At 40.5% G+C, this 22,517-nt stretch overlaps 5 protein-coding genes across 9 annotated transcripts; 2 read left to right on the plus strand and 3 right to left on the minus strand.

The window, feature by feature from the left end:
- Nucleotides 1-196: 196 nt before the first annotated feature.
- On the minus strand, nucleotides 197-3,258 carry LOC136249773 (uncharacterized protein DDB_G0286299-like). 3 transcript variants are annotated; one of them, XM_066041889.1, is made up of 10 exons: nucleotides 3,108-3,258; nucleotides 2,965-3,057; nucleotides 2,756-2,861; nucleotides 2,039-2,708; nucleotides 1,249-1,379; nucleotides 1,075-1,157; nucleotides 933-970; nucleotides 724-882; nucleotides 552-660; nucleotides 197-488 (listed from the first exon to the last, which is right to left on the minus strand). In XM_066041889.1, the coding sequence occupies exons 1-10, from the start codon at nucleotides 3,177-3,179 to the stop codon at nucleotides 384-386; spliced, it is 1,566 nt and encodes a 521-aa protein (XP_065897961.1). In that variant the 5' UTR covers nucleotides 3,180-3,258; the 3' UTR covers nucleotides 197-383. The 3 variants fall into 3 exon arrangements, with proteins under 3 accessions (XP_065897961.1, XP_065897960.1, XP_065897962.1); XM_066041888.1 differs by having other exon boundaries at nucleotides 933-973; XM_066041890.1 differs by lacking the exon at nucleotides 933-970 and having other exon boundaries at nucleotides 724-871; nucleotides 1,074-1,157.
- LOC136249778 (uncharacterized) lies at nucleotides 2,948-7,838 on the plus strand. The gene is made up of 13 exons (XM_066041896.1): nucleotides 2,948-3,103; nucleotides 3,161-3,355; nucleotides 3,406-3,470; nucleotides 3,523-3,632; nucleotides 3,857-3,970; nucleotides 4,027-4,104; nucleotides 4,149-4,493; nucleotides 4,546-4,631; nucleotides 4,690-4,821; nucleotides 7,057-7,219; nucleotides 7,269-7,343; nucleotides 7,550-7,614; nucleotides 7,667-7,838. The coding sequence occupies exons 2-13, from the start codon at nucleotides 3,243-3,245 to the stop codon at nucleotides 7,794-7,796; spliced, it is 1,476 nt and encodes a 491-aa protein (XP_065897968.1). The 5' UTR covers nucleotides 2,948-3,103; nucleotides 3,161-3,242; the 3' UTR covers nucleotides 7,797-7,838.
- On the minus strand, nucleotides 7,786-13,524 carry LOC136249764 (PHD finger protein 20-like). Of its 2 annotated transcripts, none has more exons than XM_066041873.1 (13): nucleotides 13,387-13,524; nucleotides 13,119-13,284; nucleotides 12,985-13,066; nucleotides 12,855-12,931; nucleotides 11,547-12,803; nucleotides 11,433-11,496; nucleotides 10,932-11,099; nucleotides 9,941-10,881; nucleotides 9,530-9,629; nucleotides 9,414-9,439; nucleotides 9,202-9,362; nucleotides 7,984-9,005; nucleotides 7,786-7,929 (listed from the first exon to the last, which is right to left on the minus strand). In XM_066041873.1, exons 1-13 carry the CDS (start codon nucleotides 13,443-13,445, stop codon nucleotides 7,826-7,828), a joined length of 4,227 nt encoding a protein of 1,408 aa, XP_065897945.1. In that variant the 5' UTR covers nucleotides 13,446-13,524; the 3' UTR covers nucleotides 7,786-7,825. The 2 variants fall into 2 exon arrangements, with proteins under 2 accessions (XP_065897945.1, XP_065897944.1); XM_066041872.1 differs by having other exon boundaries at nucleotides 10,932-11,102.
- LOC136249785 (elongation factor Ts, mitochondrial-like) lies at nucleotides 13,325-14,489 on the plus strand. The gene is made up of 2 exons (XM_066041909.1): nucleotides 13,325-13,770; nucleotides 13,826-14,489. Exons 1-2 carry the CDS (start codon nucleotides 13,492-13,494, stop codon nucleotides 14,402-14,404), a joined length of 858 nt encoding a protein of 285 aa, XP_065897981.1. The 5' UTR covers nucleotides 13,325-13,491; the 3' UTR covers nucleotides 14,405-14,489.
- On the minus strand, nucleotides 14,393-21,785 carry LOC136249777 (lysophospholipid acyltransferase 6-like). 2 transcript variants are annotated; one of them, XM_066041894.1, is made up of 15 exons: nucleotides 21,604-21,785; nucleotides 21,398-21,546; nucleotides 17,448-17,525; nucleotides 16,943-17,035; nucleotides 16,834-16,889; nucleotides 16,731-16,785; nucleotides 16,531-16,675; nucleotides 16,449-16,481; nucleotides 16,004-16,094; nucleotides 15,861-15,947; nucleotides 15,261-15,364; nucleotides 15,149-15,213; nucleotides 14,962-15,097; nucleotides 14,745-14,896; nucleotides 14,393-14,630 (listed from the first exon to the last, which is right to left on the minus strand). In XM_066041894.1, the coding sequence occupies exons 1-15, from the start codon at nucleotides 21,688-21,690 to the stop codon at nucleotides 14,477-14,479; spliced, it is 1,485 nt and encodes a 494-aa protein (XP_065897966.1). In that variant the 5' UTR covers nucleotides 21,691-21,785; the 3' UTR covers nucleotides 14,393-14,476. The 2 variants fall into 2 exon arrangements, with proteins under 2 accessions (XP_065897966.1, XP_065897967.1); XM_066041895.1 differs by lacking the exons at nucleotides 21,398-21,546; nucleotides 21,604-21,785 and adding an exon at nucleotides 17,794-18,324.
- Nucleotides 21,786-22,517: the final 732 nt, after the last annotated feature.

Consider the following 22,517-nt stretch of genomic DNA (forward strand, 5'->3'; position numbering starts at 1 on the left):
CTATATAAATTTTGTCATGACTACTTGTGTATCCATCTGGACAAGTTTAACTGCATCAATTAATATCTCACACAACCTATATAGGACCACATTGATGGTGGAGACAACAGCGACACAGACTCTACTGGGAGCACTGAAAACCTGAGCAAACATTTTTAACAGTGTATGTACGTAGCTGGCCAAACCCACAACCAAAATATATATAATTATGTTTTATTTTACATCATCATGGATATAAATATTTACATTGATACAGATAGAAATACAGCTATTTCATTGTAATGTTTATTTTTGTAATTTACTCTGAAATAATGAATATTGCTGAAATCTCTTTATAGAAATACAAACTACGGCTGAAATCCTTTTTGAAAATTATGAGATGATCATGTAGCCCATTGTTGTGCAGCTGTTGCATCACCAGACTCTTCTGCAGGTGGTGTCCAGCTCTTTCCAGTTAGTGGAACTTGTGGCACCTGTACTTCACTCTCCTGAGAGTAAATAGCAGCAAGAAGGCATGAAGTTTCACAGGTCAATAAATTCATAACACTCACTGTTTCACTCTGATCCACTGGTTGACGAGTTTGTGCAAGTCCTGCCCACTCATCTTCTGATGTAGTAGTGGTTGTCATGGTAATGACAGTACTGTCATCATCATTATTGCTGTCCAACACAAACCATGTTTATGCTAAAAAGCCATGGTGAGCATTAATCAGAATAACACACCCTGCCAGTTTTTGGCTGTCCACAGCACTCCATTGCTCGGTCACACTGGTACTGGCGTCCCAGGATGGGAAGTTTCTCTGACTACTGGCCACCTGTGAAGCACTCTCGAAATCATCTTGAACAGCATCGGCTGCTGCTATATCACTATCTGCCATGGCCCTAATGTTTTCAAGCATACATCACTACGGTACAAGGGATGTGATGTTTACCTTGCACAACGAGCACAAATCAATGTTGGTTGCTTACCCTGCTGGTGAAAATAAGTCAAGAACATACAACGCCGAGCATGTAATTTGCACGACTAGCACTAAACTTGTCCTAAGTAAATGTACTGTGTGTTTTTGCTATTACTTGTTTCTTTATTGTCTTCTTTGCACCATCTACCGGAGAAGTGCTCTCCACTCCTTCATCCTCCTTGAGTACTTCAGTATCTTCTGTAGTAAGTGATAAATGAAGATAGTCACATGTGTACAGACACACATACATGCGTTATGCATACACCCACACACATTACAGAGAACTCACCAAACAAAGTAACAACTTCTTCAACTTCACTGCCACTGTCATCACCATTGTCATGACTACCAGACACCTGTTCAGTTACAATCATGTCTTGTAGGGTTTTTAAGTGCTCATTCCTCATAATAGCAGGTTGTCTAGCAACAATGGATACAAAAAATTATCCCATATTCATAAGAGGAGGTTGATCACACTCCTATGATGTACTGGTGTCAAGAATAATAGTTACACCACAAAACACTCTATAGCATTTAATACTAATCAGTTTTGTAGCAGTTGCATGAGGATAAGCCATACCATTGCAATAAGGATAATACAATTACACAAAAAGGATATACAAAAAGGAAGCAATGTGAGGGTACTAGGAGGCAGATGGTTTGGATGCATATTTCATACAAAAGATTTTGGAGTTGGAAAGCTCTGGAGACACATGATGCAACCTCCTTTACACATGTGTGTTGGCTTTGTGCTGATTACATGCACGAAAATGGAAAGATACTCACTGAACTGGATAAAAAGCACACAAACAAAAAGCTTCTATCCCATATACAACAACCCCCCCCCAATATTATTAGATATGCTTGTAACATAATGCAGAGTACAGTATCCATGGAAACACCAGCAATGTATGCTTAGCACACTATAAGGGAAAGACACACACACAAAGACAGAGTACAGTCAAACTGTAAAAACAATCACCTAAAATACAAATCACACACATTACTTCGAAGATAGTAGATAGGGAGGGCATAAAATCACATATGGTGTATACAGATTAGGATAAATACTATCTTACTTGTTACCACTCTTATTCTTCTTCATGTCTTCATACAAGTCACAGATATCCTTCTCATCAGCTGGAGCCTTCTTATTATCATCAGAATCATCAGCAACTGCAGTAGTTGCCTCTGTGTCATCTTCACGTATTGGCTGTTCTTTTTCTTTCCCAAGTTCTGCCATTTCTTCTTGCTCTGACACAAACACTTGCTGGGAGCTAGACTTCTTTTTCTCTCCAAAAAACTCATCGATGGTTTCCTTAGATGACTGTTTGGTGGCAACAGCAGCAGGTTTTGAAGGACGCTTTGTAGCTCCATTAGCTTGTTTTGTAGGCTTTGTTGGGCTGGTCTTTGAGATTGCTGAGGAAGGCTTGCTGATCTTTGAAGTTGAAGAAGTAGAAGGCGTTTTCGCAATTCGAGGGGATTTTGTTGCAGTGGTGGTTGGGGCAGTAGATGGCCGAGTAGATGTGGAGGACTTACTAGTTGGTGTAGTAGTGGTGACCTTTGAGGTCCTTAGGGTGGTCCTGGGAGATGCTGGAGTGACCCTTGGTGTTCTCGAAGTGACCTTTGCTGTTGATCCTGCAGTAGTTTTTGATGTTGCAGGAGTACCAGGGGTGATTGGTTTACGACTGCTCACGGATGGGGAACTGGCACTTTGCAGAGCTGACCGTTTGGTCGTTGTAGGTTGACCTAACAAATAAACTTTAGCATGACCATTTCTAGTTTGGGTATACCACCTGAAGATGGTCGTACATTATCGGTTGACTTTACCAATCTGTCCACCGGCTTGACTGATTTTCCCGCCACTTCCACGCGTCCTACTGGTGCTCGTGAAGACAGCACCTACAACGAGATTACGGAAACCGCATTCTCACTCTCCACTTTTATAACCATAAACCGCGTTGTTGTTGTTGTTTGCGTTAAATCAGCCCCTAATACGACCTACCCTTTTCTTCTTATCTTGTATTGCGCGTAAAGCATTTATCAAGTAGCTCAACGGGTCGCTGGGAAGATCTTTTGTCAACTTAGTTCTCAAATCCTATGATAAACCGACAGTACATAGACATCAAACAGTACAATACAAAGTACCTCAAAGAGAGTATTAATTTTGTGTTTATCCAAATACTCTTGCACTTCAACAGTAACATTTGAAGCTGCCATTGCGAAACCTCTAATAGCGGATACGGAGATATCCCGATTTGTAAATTTAGAGAGGCGGACGAGATGCTCCGAGTTAGCCGTGTCTCCCCGCTTTACAGAATTGTGCGGATGGGAGGTAGATCCTTACTACAGTGTGGCGTAAGACATGCTAGAACATATACCGGTCTACCGACGAGGTTGGTTAACGCATACTCCACCACTTGTTTTCCCTAGTTCAAAATTTCAGGTCAGTAATACGGCTGCCTCGTTGGAGTACCACCAACTTTGCAGCAATTTATAGACATTATTCTGGTAAGGCGTTCTGTTTCATAGTGTGTGTGTTGTGTGAGTTTTTGCTATGTAGATCTACCGCCTCACGTGATAGTGAAGCTACCCGCCCTTAGCCCCACCATGGATACAGGCACGATAGTTAGTTGGGATAAGAGTGTTGGTGATGAAATTGAACAGGGGGATGTAAGTTGTCAAATTATACACCACCGTGTAATAATACAGAATACATCATTATGTGCCAATTCCATAACATAACAAAGATACGCCCACTGAGGCTCTTTTGGTCTGGCTAATAACAGCAAAGCAAATAATTTGATCCTTATGCTAAAATGTATACATGTAGCAACGTGATTGCTGCTACACTATGTATATTGGCTCTAGTGGTATTTGATTTGCATTTTTGTTAGGTACTAGCTCAAGTAGAGACAGATAAGGCCACAATGGACATGGAATCTAACAATGATGGCTACATGGCCAAGATACTTGTTGCAGAGGGAACTACAGAAATAGCTATAGGAAGGGTTAGTATTCTAATGGTGGAATAGAAGCTAATATATGTGTGCGTGCCTGCTATTAGGAAGTGTGCATCATAGTGGAGAATCAGGAAGACATTGGATCTTTTGAGAATTATGTCAGTGCTGAGCCAACACCACAAGTGAGTCTCACAATTGTATTGTTCTGGATAGTATAACACTACAGGCTGCAACTAAGCCAGCTCAAGCAGAAGTCACTCCTGCTGTGCAAGAACAACAAGCCCCACCCACTCCTGCTACACCAACTGAGGCCCCGCCCATCCAGCAACCTGCACCATCCATAAAATTCCCCGGTCGTACATTAGCCAGCCCTTTTGCCAGGACCATAGCCAAAGAAAAGGGCATTGATCTGCAAGGAGCAAATATTGATGGTAGTGGGGCATTTGGTAGTATTGTATCCGGAGACTTGGACAGAGTACCACAAGCAGTTGAGGCTCCTATGCAGGCAGTTGAGACTCCTATGCAGGAGTTTGTTGATTATGAAGATATACCTCACTCCCAGACCAGAAAGGTGATTTAGCTCCTTCACAATTTTATTCTAACTTTGCTTGTTTCCTTTGTAGACAATTGCCCGACGTTTATCTGAGGCAAAGAACACAATACCACACTATTATGTTACATATGACATTAACATGTCATCTGTGTTAAAGTATGGGGGTCTTGTTTTGTCATGTATTGTGTCATTATGTCTCTCCTCTACCCCTCAGGTTGAGAAAAGAGTTAAATGCAATGCCGGACATCAAGATCTCGGTCAACGATATTTTGATCAAGGCTGTTGCCACTGCTATCAGACACAATCCCATAGTTAATTGTGAGTGGAGAGATGATGTGATTCGTAGGTAAGTGTAACCATAGTCTTTTGTGTTCACTCCAGCCCCTGCCTTTTCTATTAACTTACAAACCTGCCAAGATGACATAGGAGCATTTTAAATGTCAAAGCCTGTATACCAAAAAGTCACTTTGATAAGAGTCAGATATATACTATGAATGCAAACAGACTGAAATTATTTGAATAGGAAATTTTTGGCACTAAAGTTTGCATAGTATTTCAAGTTTTCATGCTACTACTGTTTGAATTTATGCGCAGGAATGCCAGCTGTTCATGCATTTTTCAATTTCCAGATCGCAATAGGAGTGGTCAAGTGAAGTGTCAGCCGAGAGCTTTAGAAACTGCAGCACTATAAAGTGGTAACAATAGAAAGATTGATTTGCACAGTATCGATACAGAAAAGAAATAACAGGCGCTTAATTAAATAGCCATATCTTACAGTTGCAGTCTTATATAGAGATATGACTTGGATCATCATGTTTCCCATAAACAGATGGGTCTTTGCTGGTTCCTATTATCAGGGAAACAGCCAGAGCAAAGCAGTCCAATGTATGGTAAACCAATGCTCACATCTTGCTGTTCTTGCATTTACAAACACAGCAAGTTTGTAGCTCTTATAGTATCCGTGCACATGCCTTAACTTTTATTTTGTCATAGCAAAGCTATGATATACACATGGCTGTTTTATTAGAGTATTTCGATCTTTCTGCTAAGCTGTACGCAATAGATTTAAAAAATGTCATGTCTTGCTTACTACTGGGGTCATTAAGGGGGCCATCCTTCTCTCCACATTCATCAGTACCACGTGCTTGCTATACACAATGCCCTGGAAGATGATATCCTCCATTGGGTTGTGGCAGTATGGTTTTGCAGGTCTGACCACAGACACATGAGGGGGCCTGTCACCTCCAACTGTTCCTCTTACAATCTATGCAGGCATCAGTCAGTCCCAAATAATGGGTTCATTCCCTTCTTCTGAAGCTGATCCTTCATCTCAGGGTCCAAAGTAAGGCACTGCTCTAGGGTAATCACTTTAGGTGGCCTTTTGTTCCTCCCTGTTGGATTCGTGTCAAATTTGCTTCTGAATATTTTCACATTGCTTCTCTGAGGGGTTGTCATGAAGACATCTTGGACTGTGGGGTTGAACACCAGTGGCTACCTAAACTGGTTGACTTCTTCCTCACTGAACCATGTCAGATTCAACTAATGGGTCACTCATGTTACTGTCGCCCTTATGGTCCCCCGACTCCCCTGTGTCATTGTCTTCCTAGCAGTAGCCATCATACCAGATCAGCTAAGGTGGGCTCAGAAGGATTTCTCTTTGTAGGCCAACCTGAGGGCAAAGCCGAGAATGGCTATACAAAGGGCTGGGGCAGCATGACTGGAAATGGTGGGTGGCGATGGTGAGGTGGGGGGGGGACTATGTGTAGTGATGTACCAATAAGAGATTTTGCTGATTATATCCAATTAGCTGATATTGAATTCATATAATGGCCGATAGTGATAACCAATCCAATTTTTATGTCACATGTATTTTATAAAATTTCCCTTTTAAAACTTTTTGTCTTATATTTATGTATCAAGGTCAATAAAATAAAATTAATCTGCTAATAATTAGTGAAACTGATATTTGGTAGTGTTGCACCGATAATCGGATCGGTTATCGGAAAAACCATATATCGGCTATGTTTTTGTATATCGGTATCGGATCAGCACCATGATAGAAAAAGCAGCAGACACAGATATTATGTATTATTTAAAAACACATGGCCATGTGCACCAAACTATGTACAGAGTAGCATTTTACTGCTTTGCAATGTTGTATACTGCTTAAAAGTGCTGTCAGCTATTGTTGTGGCACTACCACCACTACAAACAAGCTAAATCAGTCTTTTATAAACAACTTTGTGGTAAAATTCACTGAAGGATAGACATTCAGTATTATATCGGATCGGCTAAGTTTATCGGCTTGGAAATATTATTCCATATCGGTTATCAGAATATTGGCAAAATATCATATTGGTGCAACACTAATATTTGGCCATTAAACCAATTTCCAATTGCTGTATCACTAGTATGGCAGTTTGCATTATGCAGAATGCACCGAAGAACTCCAGTTTTGTGAGTTTTTATGTTATGATTTGAAGTCATAGCACAGCTGTCACTTGTTTTGTTAGTGGAATAGCTGTCAACAAAATTGTATTTCTGACAACTTTGGGATTTAGCATTTCTTAATTTGTTTCAGGCACAACCTGGTCCACATTAGTGTGGCTGTTGACACCAAAAAGGGGTTAATCACTCCTGTAGTAAGAGAAGCTGATGCTAAAGGACTGAAGCAGATCAGTGCAGACATGGGCTTGCTCAGAGAAAAGGCAGTGGAGGGAAAGCTAACTCCTGACGAGTACCAGGTGAGGGATTTGTCCTGTGTGTGTGTGTCACATCGGCTGTTTACAACAGGGAGGTACTTTTACCATTTCTAACATGGGAATGAAAGGAGCAAGACAATTCACAGCCATCATTAACCCTCCCCAGGTAAGGAAAAGTATTTACACAGTAGTTTGATTACCTTGGAAAATGGGGAGGCCTTATAGGCATGGAGTATGTACATATTTGGAATGTGTTCCCTGTGATCTTAGGTCTATAAAATACTCTTCAGCTGTTTTTTATTAGGTATCTGGTATTAACCTCAATATAACAGTTTTGTTGTAATAAGGTGGTATTATTTATTGCCTTTGCAGGCTTGCATATTAGCTGTGGGGTCAGTAGAAAAGAGGCCAGTATACTGTGAAGACAGCATTGCTGGGTAAGGAGTACATGTTAGTACTGTTGCTGATTACAGCTTCATGGCAACACAGGTTCAAGATGGCTGACATGATGACAGTAACACTCAGTAGTGACCATCGAGCAGTGGATGGAGCCCAAGCAGCCGACTGGCTACAGCATCTCAAATCCCTTCTAGAAAACCCTAACACTCTTTTATTATAGATTAGATTATTATAAAATGATAATATTACTCATGCAGCATAAGTGATATCTAATCGTTGCCATTCGTTCATTTTCTTAATCAGTTCTTTCTTTGTTCCACTTTCTTCAGGTGAATAGTGTATTTCTGGTAGGGCTACAAGAAAAGTAGAATTAGTGAATGTCTACGCAATATAAATATGCTGCTTACTTTTGTATTGCTCTTCAAGCTTGTCAATTTCAGCAAGCACTTTCTCTTGCATGGCCTCCACATGGTCTAGGAGCAACATGCGACTATTCCAGCAACTGTTGTCCACCTTCATGAATGCTTCAGCAAACTGTGATGGTGTTACTAACGGTAACAGCTGAGCAGTGGTGTCCAGATTACTAGCCAGCCTTTCAATCATTTCCATTACTGGCTCACTGTTTTCATCACAGGGTTCAATTTCTTCTTGACGTTGAGTGTCGTCATTTTCAGGTGTTTCAGGAACACTAGCAGACTGCTGTTGATCAATCATCATTGGTTGTTCAATCTCTGGTGATGTTACTGTAGATGGTGTTAAAGCAAACACAGATGCTTCTTCCACGCCAAATTCATCATTGAAACTAGCAATAGGAGCAGTAGTAGCAGTGTCAGCACTGGCAGGGGTACTGAGGTCTGCAACAGGAAGTGGAGAAAGGTCTTGCTTTGGACTCTTATCCTGTGAGATTGTAGACGGTGTAGAAAGACGAGAACATGTAGCAGCGACTGCTGTCAACAACTCCAGCCCATTATGCTCACAATCCATTTCTTCTGTCTCTTCACCACATGGAGGAGTAACGGAATCATCTCGTAAGCGTGGTGTACTTGGATTAGAATCATCATCAAACAATTTTCTTCTATGAGGTGGTAAAGGTGGAAGGGTCAAAGAAGTCACACAGGTAACATTAATCGATGAATCGGAAGACACACGATCATCAGACACATGTGTTAACACTTCCTCAGAAGCAGAAGTGGTTAGTGGAGGCAATGGTGCCAGCTGCAATTGCTTGGTGCTATCGTTACTAGTCCCACCTCTTACTTGCTGTTCATTTATTGGAGTAGTCCTTGCAGATCTCTCACTATTCTCTACACTGTCCATCTTCACTGACTCTCTATCCTTCAACATGGTTGCCAACCTCTCTGTGAGTTTCCTTGTAATTGCTGACTCCTTCCCTGAATCCCAGTGCTTTAACAAAGGATGGTTTGGTTGCCTACATCAAAATTTGAAGGTAAATACAGTGATACATCATCAGCAGGGACAACGCTCAGATTATGGTCTCAACTAATGAAGTCAAGAAGTATACCTTTTACCTAATTGAAATGGTCAGGTGGTCTTATTAAAGAGTATCACTTAAGTAAGGAAATGATCTAAGAACATGTACTTGATCCCAAGGAACTGCCACTCACCCAGCCACTGAAAGAAGTTGCTCCAGGCTGTGCAGGCATTGGCTCAAATTAGTCAATGAGCTAGATATCTCATGGGAGGTGATGACATCAGATGAGTGTGCAAAGGGAACCCCACCCATGACACTTGGTAGCTTACCATCCCTGTACCAACTACGATCAAACTGTTTTGTACACAAAAGTGACATTAAGATAGCACATATCTTAATACTTACCTTGTACTTGGCATTCTTCCTTAGGGCTGGATAAATACATATCAAAATAATAGACATAGTGTAGTGTATCATGTAGGTAGTTTTGTCTGCATGTATAGTGTATGTTAATGACATACCAAGAGGACTCTGACAGATACAGCAGAGATAATGCTCTGGAGGTTGCTCCTCATCAATTCCAACACAGTCAGCATGTTGCCAACACAAGCACTGCTCACACTGTCCAGTGGGAGATACAGGTAACAAAACACAAACACACACTACATCACCTTGTGATAAACACACCCACCATTCAAAAGGAATTACCCAACACCCCCACACACACACACAAAAACATGTTTGGCAGTCTATGGGCACATAAACAACTAATTTTGTGGAAACTGCTAGCAAACAATAACAACATGACCTAAACTGGAATTGTCAGGCACAAAGGTGAATAAGAATTCTACTGTGGGACAAGCTGACAGTGAAAGTGTACAGCAAACCAAACTAATAGGGGTACCCACATCAGACAACAGTCATGTGGCTACCTGTATCATAAATCCTTCATCTTCAAATGATCCACACAGACAGTGGATAACATCATCCTTATTGCCAGAGCAATAGTAACTGCAGCTGGAGCTACCAAATGGTCTTGATGCTCGAGGATACCGGTCAGCCTGGTAATATTCCTCACCCACATCAACATCTTCTGCTGATGAATCATCACTCAGGTTAGTAAATGAGGCACCACGGGGTCGCGAGTCACGTGGCATCTCCCCCCTGGGATGTCCCCTAATCATGACACCCTTTTTAGGTGATGATGGTCTGGCCATTGTTGAGACAGGTCTCCCCAAGTGTGTGGCTGTCAGCATACTACTTGCTGCCATGGTAACTGGGGGAAAACCTCTGAAAATAGCTCCAATGTTGGTAGAACTGATGCCAATTGGGGTGGACGTGACAGCATGAGTAGTAGTAGTAGTAGTAGTGGTAGTTGGTGTAACTCGTACAACAGTCGGCTTCGGTGCAACCATGCGAACAGCACTGCCTTTAAGCAGCTCCAATGCCATACTACTTGGCAATTTTATGGATTCTACATTGTTGACATTAGGCAGAGAAGTGATTGCTCCCAATGACCTTTTTGTGTCAAAGCCTGTAATAGTTGGAGTATTGGGTGTACCAGTGAGTAACATTGGTGTTGAAGCTTTTGAAGAAGGTTCTTTGGTGGCACTGCTTTGGGGGGTTGATGCCAACGGCGTACCTGGAGGTGTGATTACTGCAAACACCGGAATAAGTGGTGCAGTAGCTACAAATTGTTTCATCACTTTCGTCTTCTCAAGTTCAAGTTTAGGAATAACAGTTGATATGGCTGCCTTGGTAGGTGCAGGTATAGCAGGTTCCTGTTGCTTGACAATCACAGGTAAAGTTGATGGAGGAGCTTGTGGCGGCCTGTTGCTAGGAGACTTTTGCATTGGTATCTTTGGAACAGGTGCTTTAAAAAGAACAATGTATTTGAATCCCTTCAAAATGTATACTGCAAACCTGTATTGACTTGACTTCTCACAGGCAGGTTCCTGCCGGGGTGATAGTGCTTGTAGTGCCACTGTAAGAGGCTCTCCTTTCGGAATGATTTTCCACAACCAGGGAACCGACACTTAAATTCATTGTGATCCATTTTGATAACAAGTTCCTTCGGAGCCATTTCCTTCTCTGCTATAAAAAGAACAATATATACATTACCATGAGTAAAGAACAGTGGAACTACCTGTGTAATATATGGACACCTTGGACCTAGCAGGTTGTCAGTTTACGTGCTAAGGATTACTAAGGGGTACTAAAAAGTGTTTGGATTATAACAGGAAATTAACAGGTTCCACAGTAACCCATCCACAATTCACTTTTTAGGACATTGGTCCAATGTGCTACAAAAGTATACACGGAACCAGAATTTTCGGAAACAGAATCCCTTAGTGTCCCCCCTCCTCAAATTAATCTTTCATAGGGCCTTTCAAGTTTCCACTGTGTACATAATGCAGTGCATACCACTGTCCATAGATGTTTTACGTGGAGACCTGGTGATTGTGGATTGCTGCTGACGTCTTCTTACCTGTAAACAAGCACCACGTGTGTAGTTGTCAAACAAAATGTTACACCTACCATGTTCCGCTCTCCTTCACTCTTCCTACGTTCTTTACCACCTGCTGGAATTCTTGCTGCAACACCAGTTTGACTACTGGCAGAGAGACTACGCCTTCGGAGTGGCAGCAGAGATGGCCTCTTAGGTGAACTCTTAGAAATAATGGTGGCTGTCTTCTTTGTACCCTCAACAAAAGGTCGGTCTTCATTAGGATCACAATCACCAATAGAAGAAGTGGCCAAGGAATCACCAACTGGAGAATGGGCAGCTGTAGGATCAATAGTTACCACTGCAGGGGATCCCACAGATTTACTGTCCTCGTTATTTAAGAGATCAACCTCCATATTGAATGGTGTCAATGAGATACTCTTAGGATCACCCACAGGAGAAATTTTATCATTTGAATTTCCCACAAGATCTTTGCCATCACTAATAACTGAGATATTACATTCTGTACTAATTGTTGATGCATCACTTGGTGATGGTGGCACATCAGGGATCAGGTGATCTTGGTTAGGGCTCACATGAGCAGGAGACATGGGTGTGTAGAGTGGTGTAGAGTGGGTGGTCACAGTTGGCAATATTTGTAATGGCAAACTCGAGGCTACAGTAATAGTATCTTGTGGAGTAATTGAAAATGACTCACTTTGGAGGCCAGCCACTGGTACCACTTCAGATTTAGACTTTTTAGAAGATCGTTTTGTAGCAGTTTCTTTTGTAGAAGCAGACTGTTTCCTTTTGCCATTTGTTCTCTCTTGTTTGTCTTTCTTAGTCACTCTACGCTTCTTTGGCCTTTCACTGTCTTTATTATCACTTTGGGGTGATAATGGATCTTCACCATCTTCAGTTGAGGTAATCCTTCGAGTGATCTTTGAAGGAGACTCTGCATTACCATGTTGTTCACGGGAAAGTGGTTGAATAGGAACAACAGTTTCTCTAAGACAGTACTGGGTCCTCAGAGGTGTGTAAGCCTTTCTCTTAAACGCTGCAGGACTCTTAAGATCATCTGAAGGTGTCGGGGAAACAGCACCGGACTCCGGTGTTATACTGCCACTCTGAGAGGCCAAGCTTTGCTCAACGGAAGATGTTTCTCCTGTTGTATTGTCTCCTCCAAGTCGAGGCTTCTTGCCACTATTGTCTGGAGTCTTATTAGCAGTACCCTCAGATTCAGAACTTCGTTTCTTAGCCCTAGACTTCCTAGCCAGTGCAGTATGCCTATCCTCACGTTCTTTAGCTTCCTGCTGTGCTTTGGCCCACTCAGATTGCTTATCTTGCTTCTAAAAATAATATATTTCTCAATGAGAGAATTGAACAGTTACACAGTATACCTTTTGTGGCCTTATGTCCTGCAATGAAACTATGTGTTCTATACCATCCTGATAAAACTGTACTGTACCCTTGTCACCTAATAACAACAGCTGGTAAATTAGTAACAACATCCAGTTTATCTGTACTTACACAAGTTGTCAATCACTTTCACTACAGCTGGGTAGTATTTTCCATCCAACCAGCGGGCCTGCACGTATTCTCCAACCTGAAACTGGATATAAATGTATTGAGTAAGGAAGTTATGCAATAGTGTAGCTTCTTGCCTTCTTGTGTTTCTTTTCCTGAATCTTCCGCTTGTTCTCCATTGACAAGGGTCTGAGACGGAAGCTGTTACAGCTTATCCATTCATCATAGCGCGCATTCCAGCCCTCAAAGTGTATCAATAGCTCTTTTTCCTCGTGGTCCACCTGTACCACGCGTGCCACGTACCTGCGCAATCACACCAATCAGACGCGCACAAATAAACAACCCGTCAATTAATTTGCGGGGTTTTACGATAAACCAGTATATGCGTGCGAGAAAAACACTTACCACTTGCCGTACTGATCTTGCGCTTCTATCTTTTGATCCTGATGAAAATCCGGCAACATCGTCTCGCCTGTCAATCACCAACGAATAAATTAGGAGTACAGTAAGATGCGTATTAATAAGAACACAATGTATGTCTTGCGACACTTTTCATCAACAGCAGCTAAATCACCGCTAGCAATCTTGCGAAAGAAGACTGGCTTGCCAATAGCAAAGTGTCGTGAAGCATTGGTGTTGCACGCAGATAAATTGCAGGATGCGGAGCAATGGCTTTTAGAGCAAGCTCAAAAGGAAGGCTGGGCGAAAGTGGAACAACTGCGAGGGAGGGCTACCAAGCAAGGCCACGTTGGCGTATTGCTAGAGGAGCAAAAAGCTGCACTAGTCGAAGTGAGGGTACAATTAAACTGTCAATACACCATCAACTTGTTTCCCTTTTATACAGGTGAATTGTGAGACGGACTTTGTAGCTAAAAATGATGTCTTCAAAGGATTAGTTTCACAAATAACAGAGACATTATTCCATTACAATGACAAGTCCAATGTAAAGGGAACTGCAAGCACTATACCACTGACTTCACAGGCAATGGCTGGGTTAACTACAGTGGAAGGTGTTAAAATGTCAGATTTGGTCACAAATGCAGTAGGGAAGCTGGCAGAAAATATTCAGATTGCCCGAGGATATTTGGTTACAGCTACCGGTGGAATGTTGTCTTCATTTGTGTACAACAGCACCAACATTAGTGGAAGCAAGGTTGAACTAGGCTCTTATGCCAGTGTAGCCCATCTGGAAACAACTAGTGATGACATAACTCATGTGCAACAAGTTGGAAGACAATTATGTCAACAAATAGTTGGTGATAACCCAGCTTTATCTGCTAAAGAACACAGTAGTCCTATGGAGGCTTTAATGAACCAATCATGGCTACTGGAGCCTTCTGTAACAGTCAAGGAGGTTCTGGCAAAGCATGGTGTCTCGGTAACCGACTTTGTTCGCTGTGAATGCGGAGAATCTGAGAACTAACTAGATAATATGTAAAATGAATAATACACAGGGAACTAATAAATGCTAATAAGTATTTTGGTTTATATGAAGTTATTCTGATTTAGTTTCTTTGGGTTCAGTGCTGGTTTGCTGCCCCTCTTTAGTGGTATCAGTTGATTCAGGTTTTTGTTCTCTTCTTGATTTACGTCCTATCGGCAGGACAATTATCAGCAGTGGGAACCAAATTGTGACATAGTAGTAATTCCTGAAGAATGTTTTGGATAAAAGATAATTTCTGTGGCACATATGTCTATGCTGTATAGAGTGTCTGTCTGTGTGTGTACACAATGCGTGTCAGTGTTTGTAGAGATTGACTCACCCAAGATGTTGCAGGGTAGCACCCAGGTACAGCAATGTGATGCACATACAGGTGATGTTGAGACACGTCATGCAGCAAAACCAGGTGAAGACGTCATAGCCCCACTTGGTAAACAAGTTTACTTGAAAGTGGTGACGTAGCACTCGTCGCAGCTGATGTACAGCAGTGACAGACAGACGTTACCTATACTTAGTCAACTATATCAAACAAACCTTACCTTTCTAGCAGCCAATGTGTTCATTGCAATAGTTACAAACAGTAAGTAGTATGCAGGGTAGAAGCCATGCCACCAGGCCGACAAGAAAAATGTGGCTATTGTGTGATCCACAAACTTCACTCGTTCATAACAAACCCTTTTTCAGGAAGGGAGGGTAACAAGTGACAAGCCATAACACATGTCATACCTACGCAGCCAGTTGGAGGTTGCGATATTCCAGCTATTCACTATATTCCTTAGACTGGTACCAAACTATGTTTCAAGTGTAAAATGGCTACTTGCTCTGAAAATTTTCATACCTCAATACCAAAGACATCCATACCAGAAGCAATGTCCCACTGTGCATATCCAAGTTTGTTATAGCCAGAGAAGCCTAGACCAGCAGCATTGCAGCCACTGTCCGCTGTTGTGAACAAGTTAGAGTAAATACAAGTATATCAAGAGTTCATATATACTGAGGAGAGTATCCTACTCTCATATACCCCTGTAGAAGGGCGTATCGTGAAGTTATGACGTAGCACTTCTGAGTTATCCCATTTTTCTTTGTATAATTAATGTCATTAGTTGAACATGATATTGATTGAACGCGTGTCTAATAACGTCGCTAGCAACTGAATTAACTCCAGCTACTAGTGTTTCTCACTGAACTATAGCCCTTCCTTCATGGGTTCAGACCACTTCATAGGCATTTCTTGCTAAGCCATTCGCGAATACAGCTATCCTGAGTGTCGCAAGTGTGGAATGGTGCTAATGATTGCTGCAGCTTGTATGTCACAAACCACATTGTCTTATCATTACATCATAACTTCACGATACGCCCTTCTACAGCGGTATATGAGAGTAGGATACTCTCCTCAAGATATATTATGAACTCTACAGTATATGTGTTATGAACATACACATGATCCAAATGAAGTAGTATCTAGCTCTGATAACAAACCCCGCAACAAACAGCACAGCCAGTCTCTTGATGAAGTTCATATCAGCTGTAGTGGGAGTGAAACATGTCCAGAGAGTGGTCAACAAAACCTGTGCCACTTGCCTAGGATTATTTCATAAGGAAAGTAGATGTTTAGTATCACGTAGAGTGCCATCATAATAATGCCAGCCACAGTCTTCTTCAACACAACACCCTGACAAGGATAACAGAGAGAAGGGCTGTGAAAATCAATTGGTTTGAATGAGGGGGACAATGACAACAATATTCACTTATTATCAAAGGGTTTGGTTAACTACCTAGGTATATGTTTTAGCCAACAACCCTCTGTACAAACTCCAAATTCTGAGTCAAAGTCTTTGGGTGAAAATTTGTTGTCTAGCTGTTCAGCAAGATATAAAATTTAAGGCTTTATCTCTCAGTTGACGCCAATCAGCACATAGATCAATACTGAAACCAGATTTATATGCAGTCAATTTTTCTTTTAGGGGCAATAGGGAGTGATGAGATCAAAACTTACTAGCACTCTACACAACATACACACACATACCACATTTGATGGCTCTTCTACATGATCTTTACCCTACAAAGTAACACACAATTACTATACATAAATTCCAGTCCATCACAACCTCATCAGACTTGGGTGGCTTAACTGATGTAAAGTTGGCACCAGATATGAAGTCATGGTACTGTTTATACGTGACCGCTGGGCCAGCCAGGAATGACGCAAAAAAGAAGTTATACCCAAAGTACTCCATAGGGGTAGGCTTTTGTCTGTGTAGAGAATTAGTACTACACTATTTATAGTTTAAGATTGATTGATGCATACTTTATCCGTTGTTTTTGCTGATCTTCATTCAGGCTAGATGGATCACGAGCAATCCCTACATAGAACAGTTTTCAAGAGAACCTAGACAATAAGCATCTCAGACCATCATGTAAGGCAAATGCAACATAGGTTGTTCTCTGTACAATAACCATCAGTGGCCTAAGAGGGGCAACAAACAATATCCACATTTATGTAGAGAGATTTTCATTTACCCAGTGAAGTCTAAGTGATATCCACCATAGTCAGTTATCAGTCGGTAAATGTGAGCAGCACTGATACATGTTAACATCCATATCATTGTGTAGCTGTGAGTCAAAGGAAATAAGTTTAGCTGGCTTGACTATAATATAACAGGACACCTTGACACTGTTAAACTTTGACAGATTAACAACACAGTATATTTTCTAAGGTGAATTAAGAACCAACTATGATAATCCTTGTATCTTTGTAGCTACATAGATTGCTAGACGGCTTCATAGTGTGATCGTTCCCTCACTCTTGTATACAAAACATTAGTAGGGCAACAGAGTTCTTCCAGACCCTACTATGCCCACCTGGGCTACCCCTGGATACACCATTGACAGTACTACAAACACCTCTAAGAAAAAGAGTTTTCATATATGTACTGCTGAAATGAATTGGGAGCTTAATTAACATTGAGCAGTTTTAGTTTGTACTAAGGCTTTGAAAGCATTACAAATGTACAGTTATTCTTACTTTTGGACAACTTTTGGTGATGCTGTCAGCAGAAGTACATAGCAACTTCCAACAATAGCCAACAACAAAGTCATTTGACTGCAATAGAAGAAAATACAAATATTACACACACTAGTCTTGTGTGGCCAGACTGCTTTTTCTCTTTGTCATTGGGTAGGGAGAAAGAAAGTAGTCTTGTAATTGTAAAGCATTAATACTGCTTGGTTTTTTAGAAATGCAGCAGAATTACTATACATCCTAGTACAACAGCTAGGCCTGTGCCAGGCTTGGAATAGGTTTTTTTTTTATTTTATTTTTTTACATTATCATGTCCAATGTTTTGATTAGTTATTCTGGGAGTCTTTACCTTGTGTATTTTGAACTACCTGTATTATCTCCTGCAGATATAGACCTAGCTATACAGTAGTGCTGGGTGATAAATATTGCAATACCAATATGTATTATAGTTTTCAGTTGCAGGTTTCTGACTCCCTGCTTCACAGGCTTACTGTTAGCCTCCTTCCAGGTCCCTAGAGAGATAATTGTCCAATAAATATGATGATAGTACTTCAATTATTGCCCAGCACAACTATACAAAAAATTGTGTCGATGTGTAGCCCGTGCACATGTATAAAATGCTTACAAAAAAGTATTTTTATTATTGTGTGACAGATAGAGCTGTGTACCTACAAAATTTTAATCACTGGTTTATTGGTCACCAATAATTGATGATAATCATTAAATTCCACAGTAAATATTTCTTTATGAAGCACATGTGCTTGTGTGATTGACATAAAATATTCTTATTGGATGACTATTGATACATAACAAAATGCATTATGCCAAGACCCAGTCATCGAATTATAGTGATTGATATGTTCAGTACTCAAAAGCTACTCAAATGTCACCGTACAACGTAATAATTTGATGGGGGGGGGGGGGGGGATTTTGACGAATTCACCAAAATGTTTTGGTGGATTTTAAAGTATCTCTGAGGATTTTTGTGATGCTAATAGCTATTGACATTTCAGGAAGCCGAATTTGTGCAAATCTATACGCCAGATACTCTGATGATTTTCCGGTGAGGAGGATCATTTGAACCAGCATCGGCAACACGTGCACCAAAGAAGTGCTCAGAAAGAGACTATATAGTTGTAGAACGAGAAATTATAAACATTACGGGGTTAGTGTCTAAATTATAGATTGTACAGTTGACAACCGTGCGCTTCATCTAGATTAGCATCCACCCATTGTACTCACCACTTCAAGCCATTGTAGTCATCACTTATCAGCAGCGACTCATTGTAAGCTTTCTACTTTGCAGCAATTCATTGAACAGTCACCCTGACTACAAGATAAGCAACAGTCCAACTAATGCTGCAATGTACTTGACATCATCACAAAAAGGGGATTAACAATTGTAATTGATGTCAGCACGATGTTAATGAAAGATAGACAAGCTTGATGATGATCACATGATCACATTAATGCTGCTCGTCAACTCTTATGTGACCAAGAACTCCTCAAGACTGTTTTTCAGGTTTGAAAAATGCTGGAATTGCTTTATAGGAGCTGCATGTATACTGTCAAGTGTTGTACACTGGTTACGATCACTGAGTAGCAATCGAAGCCATGTCAGATTCTAAAGTTTGCATATGTTACACAACTGATGTATCATGTTTTGAAATAAATTCTTGATCAGCATAAATTCAGGTCGATCTTGGAAAGTGCAAATGCAAATTAATTACTGGAGTGTATATTCTGTAATGATCTTTGTTTTGGCAAAGATCTAGCATCATGCCATTCTTATTATATACATGCTTGTAATTTTTGTACGTTAGCTCTAGCTAGCTAGCAGTTAATAACTAATATTCCTGTAGTTGCAACTAGCTGAATATTGATTTTGTGATTATATATATATATATGTTATACTACTTCGCCTCGCACTATAACATCTTTTCTAAGTTTGTATATCTTTTGGTATATATTTCGAATACCATGATATCTGTAGTATAATATGTTAATACAACATCTCGTCTCCCACTTGGAAGCAGTAACAGCAATTTCTAATGTTTTTACACCATTATTAGTACTGGTAAGTAATTCCTTGTGATTAGCATGCTCAAGGAGTATGCACATGTGTTGCAGCCTGCAATCTTCTTGAAATCGGTCCAACAATCCATAGCAACTGTTGCTAGGTAACAAAATGTAAACCTGACCTAGTTACATGCTTTTTGGTGGTTGCTTAGCAACCGTTGCTATGGTGTCAAAATCATTTCTAAAATCAGTAGTGGTTACCTAGCAACGGTTGTTAGGCAACGATGTTGTTGTTAGGTAACAGGTATTGGTTACTATGGTACCAGTAGTTGTCAAGTCGGACATGCCTAACTGGTAAAACAACTAAACACTATCAAAATTTTTTAGCCAATCAAATTCGTATATCAAATGTACAAGTGATATACTGATTCTATTGGCTAGTTTGCTGTAGTATATCAAAAATATACCACAAGTTGCTATTGGAGTTTTTGTACAGGACACGATATTGATGTTGTATTAGTACTAGTAATAGCATGGGTAGCAGTGAAATTTGGGATAAATATCACGAGTGTTGTATTGGAAATTTACCATTTCCAATACAACAAGAGTGGTATTTATCCCAAATTTCACTGCTACCCATGCTATTCCCAGTTAATACCATACTCGCTGCATATACGCATGCTGTGCATTAGCATTGCTATGTACGCAATTTGTCACTATGTACTAAACATGCGTCGACACTAATTGGTGCTACATTGTTAACATAAATTCTAGCCAATGAAATTACAATTACAACTTTTTCACTGCTGTCAGTGAAATACGGGATAAATTTCACTGCTACTATTGAGACTTTTGTATGGGCAGTGAAACAGGTATGGTATTAATATATATATATATATATATATATATTATAAATGATCTTACCAACATTAGAGGCTACAATGCATACATAGTACAAGTGAGCATGGAGAGTGGACACATATATATTATAATAATAATCACAAAATCAATACCCAACCCAGAATCTAGATACGCCACTGTTGACATAGTTCAGTTGACTTATTGAGTTTCTATTTCCAAACTCAAAAAGTCATTAAATGAGCTATGTCAACAGTGGCATATCTAGACTCTGGGTTGGAGCAAAAAAAAAAAAGAGGTCACAGTCTGCTGACAATGGCAGTCCTCCGCCATCTATATAGTTTGCTACACTGCTTCTCTGAATAGTGTCACTACTTTATTAGAGTAATTGACTGCTTTATTCGATCTCACATACCAAAAACTTTTTGGTAGGGCACAGGCCCACCCCTAGATACACACTGTATGTCAATCTCTGTCACCGAGGAGGCAGCTGACCATTGAATAACTTTTTGGCGATTTGTAGCTAGCTACACCCTAGTTACGTGACCATATGAATAGCAGGTAAGCTATTCGTAAGTATCATCGTATGCATAACTATTTGCTATTCATACGGACCACCGTACAAATAGCACAAGGTGATTTCATAGTTATTCATATGTGATCGCACAAATAGCATGTGAATTATTTGTATGTGACCATACTAATAGCACACGTGGGCTAATTTTTTAGCTACTACAAAAAGTACTATTGATTTTAGTTATTGTTTAGTCTAACACTAAAACACTAGAGAAAAGGGTTTGGTCCAGTCTGAATACCAATACTTGTTCCAATTGTGGCCAAGATGAAAATGTGACCCATCACTGGCCTACAGTAGCATGCGTGGAATCGATGACGTCCTGTCTCAGGAGGTGTGTACAGGTATTCAAACCAGATCAGATCTTTTTCTTCTCCTTGCTCCAATGACAGAGAAAAAAAAAGCAATCTGGCCATGTGAGACTATATACACTACTACACACACACACACATACGTAAGCACACAGACAGCCATACACCAGACATATACACACTGCACTCACAAAAATCCGAAGCACATCAGTCCATAAATGAGCCCAATTAAAAGACTGTAAGAGTGACGGGCTGTGTTATTAACTCTTGATGGATGCAGCAGGTATTTCATCACCAACCCGAGTGGTATGGAAAGGAACAACAGAAACACGTATCGAATCTGTATTAATATGTGCGGTGTCAATTGCAACTACGAAGACACAAAGAGCTAGCTAACCCTATCTTCGGACATTCCGGTTGCTTCTGCCGCTGGTAGGAACAACAGGTTATCCAACAGTTTGAACGGGAAGAATATTGCATTCATGTTTCACCGAGTGGCTGTTTACTCGTGCCAAGACCACTTTTTCTTCCTATACAGTACTTCCTATGAAATCACAACTCGAAATTTCGAACTTTTTCATGCGCTTAATTAGCACCCCAATTCAAATATCTGGCGGGCATTATGGTGAATTTTTGAGAGAGTAGATCTATTCCGAAGTAGCTAAAGCAGACTATAGACTAACATACCATCACCAGTGATCACTAATTCAGTAGCCATGCAGAGTACATGTATAGCTAAAATGATGCAGTGTTTGATCAGTAGCTATCACTGAGTATCATGCATGTACTCGGCCCTGAGAGTCGGTATATAGCTAAATGCAGTCACCGGTGTTTATTAGTAGCTATAGCCAGAGTATAGCTAAATGCAGTGTTTATCCGGGCTGTTGGGGGAAGACTTCATCAAAGAAAGTAATTAAGGAAGATATTAATGTGAGAAAAACAATTCTGATCAGTTCATTTTGAGTTAGCCGGCTATTTTTATTCAGAATTTGTGCTTGAGTTTGGATTAACTGTCGCTCATTATTAGTTGTTACTATAGTTACCACCCATGCCACTACTTACAGATTACGCAAATCAGACGTTTAATTGTGATAATGTATGTATACATGTATATAGCCATGCATATCATAGTTACTCGATGCAAGGACCAGCATTTATACTACTGCAGTTTAATTAATTGGTTGTTCTCCTGCTGATAGCTTGACATGCATGTTTCCTATATAGAAGGCAAGTTAGCTCAAGGGTGCATGGATCCATGCAGGCTTTGGGAAAAGGATTAAGGGAGAGTAGTAAGTATAGCTACATGTGGAC

This window comes from Dysidea avara, chromosome 3 (assembly GCF_963678975.1).
Source record: "Dysidea avara chromosome 3, odDysAvar1.4, whole genome shotgun sequence".
Classification (NCBI taxonomy): domain Eukaryota; kingdom Metazoa; phylum Porifera; class Demospongiae; order Dictyoceratida; family Dysideidae; genus Dysidea; species Dysidea avara.